Raw genomic sequence first — 827 nt, forward strand, 5'->3', positions numbered from 1 at the left:
CGCTCAAACCAAAAAGTATGGCATTGCCGGCCGCGTGGGCGGGTACGCGGGGCAGGTGGGCGCGCAGCAGGAGGGCGTCACCCAGGGGCAGGGTCGGGCCGAAACCGCGTCGACCGTCTCGTCGTCGTCGGCGGCGGTGCTGCCGCCGCCAGGGCTCGCGGGGAAGAAGAAGCCTCCGCCGCCGCCGCCGAAAAAGAAGCCTGCCCTAGCCGGGGTTCCGCAGCAGCAGCAGCAGTCGCCGTCTGCGGACGACGGGGGTCCGCCGCCGCCGGTTCCTCTATCGACGAGACCTCAGTGGTGATGCGTTTCTGGTTGTCCATCTCTGGGTACTGTTTATTCAAGATAGAGTCTGTAGCGAGTGCGGTTTCTAGCATTAGAGGCGTTATTTTCTTTTCCTCGCCTTGAGCGTATCATGCCGGCAACACAGCCACATTCTGCTGAAAGGTATCGCTGCACGCTGTTCATCATTCATCATTCATCATCACGGATTAGGCGCATTTCAGATTTGTGAAAATTATGCATCAGCGGCAAAACGCCACCGACACGACTTTTTTTTGCTTTGCTACGGGTCTCATGAGGTATATGCCAAGGCAGATGGGCGATTCATCACTGGTGATTGACCAGGCGGCGCCATGATGGTGAGAGTTTGCTCTTCTCGTTATCGAAGGGCGGAATTTCGTGGACTACGTTATGAGATATGAAGATTCTTCTTCTGCCGGAGGAATTTGGCGGGAGGGACGGCGGGACAGAACAAAAAGTCTATTTACACCTTCTCCTCCTTGAGGCCGTGCTTGAAGACGACAATGTAGGGGGTGACGCCGTCCTCG

General features: G+C 57.1%; 1 protein-coding gene across 1 annotated transcript in view; it reads right to left on the reverse strand.

The window, feature by feature from the left end:
* Positions 1–763: 763 nt before the first annotated feature.
* The window catches only part of VDBG_02818 (cytoplasm protein), a gene marked incomplete at both ends in the record, with an annotated part of 890 nt that continues 826 nt past the window's right edge, over positions 764–827 (reverse strand). Inside the window, one exon of the mRNA XM_003006633.1 lies at positions 764–790. Within this exon, the coding sequence (XP_003006679.1) occupies positions 764–790 (27 nt within the window). The remainder of the gene's footprint in view (positions 791–827) is intronic.

The sequence above is a fragment of the Verticillium alfalfae genome, genomic scaffold, assembly GCF_000150825.1.
Source record: "Verticillium alfalfae VaMs.102 supercont1.3 genomic scaffold, whole genome shotgun sequence".
Classification (NCBI taxonomy): domain Eukaryota; kingdom Fungi; phylum Ascomycota; class Sordariomycetes; order Glomerellales; family Plectosphaerellaceae; genus Verticillium; species Verticillium alfalfae.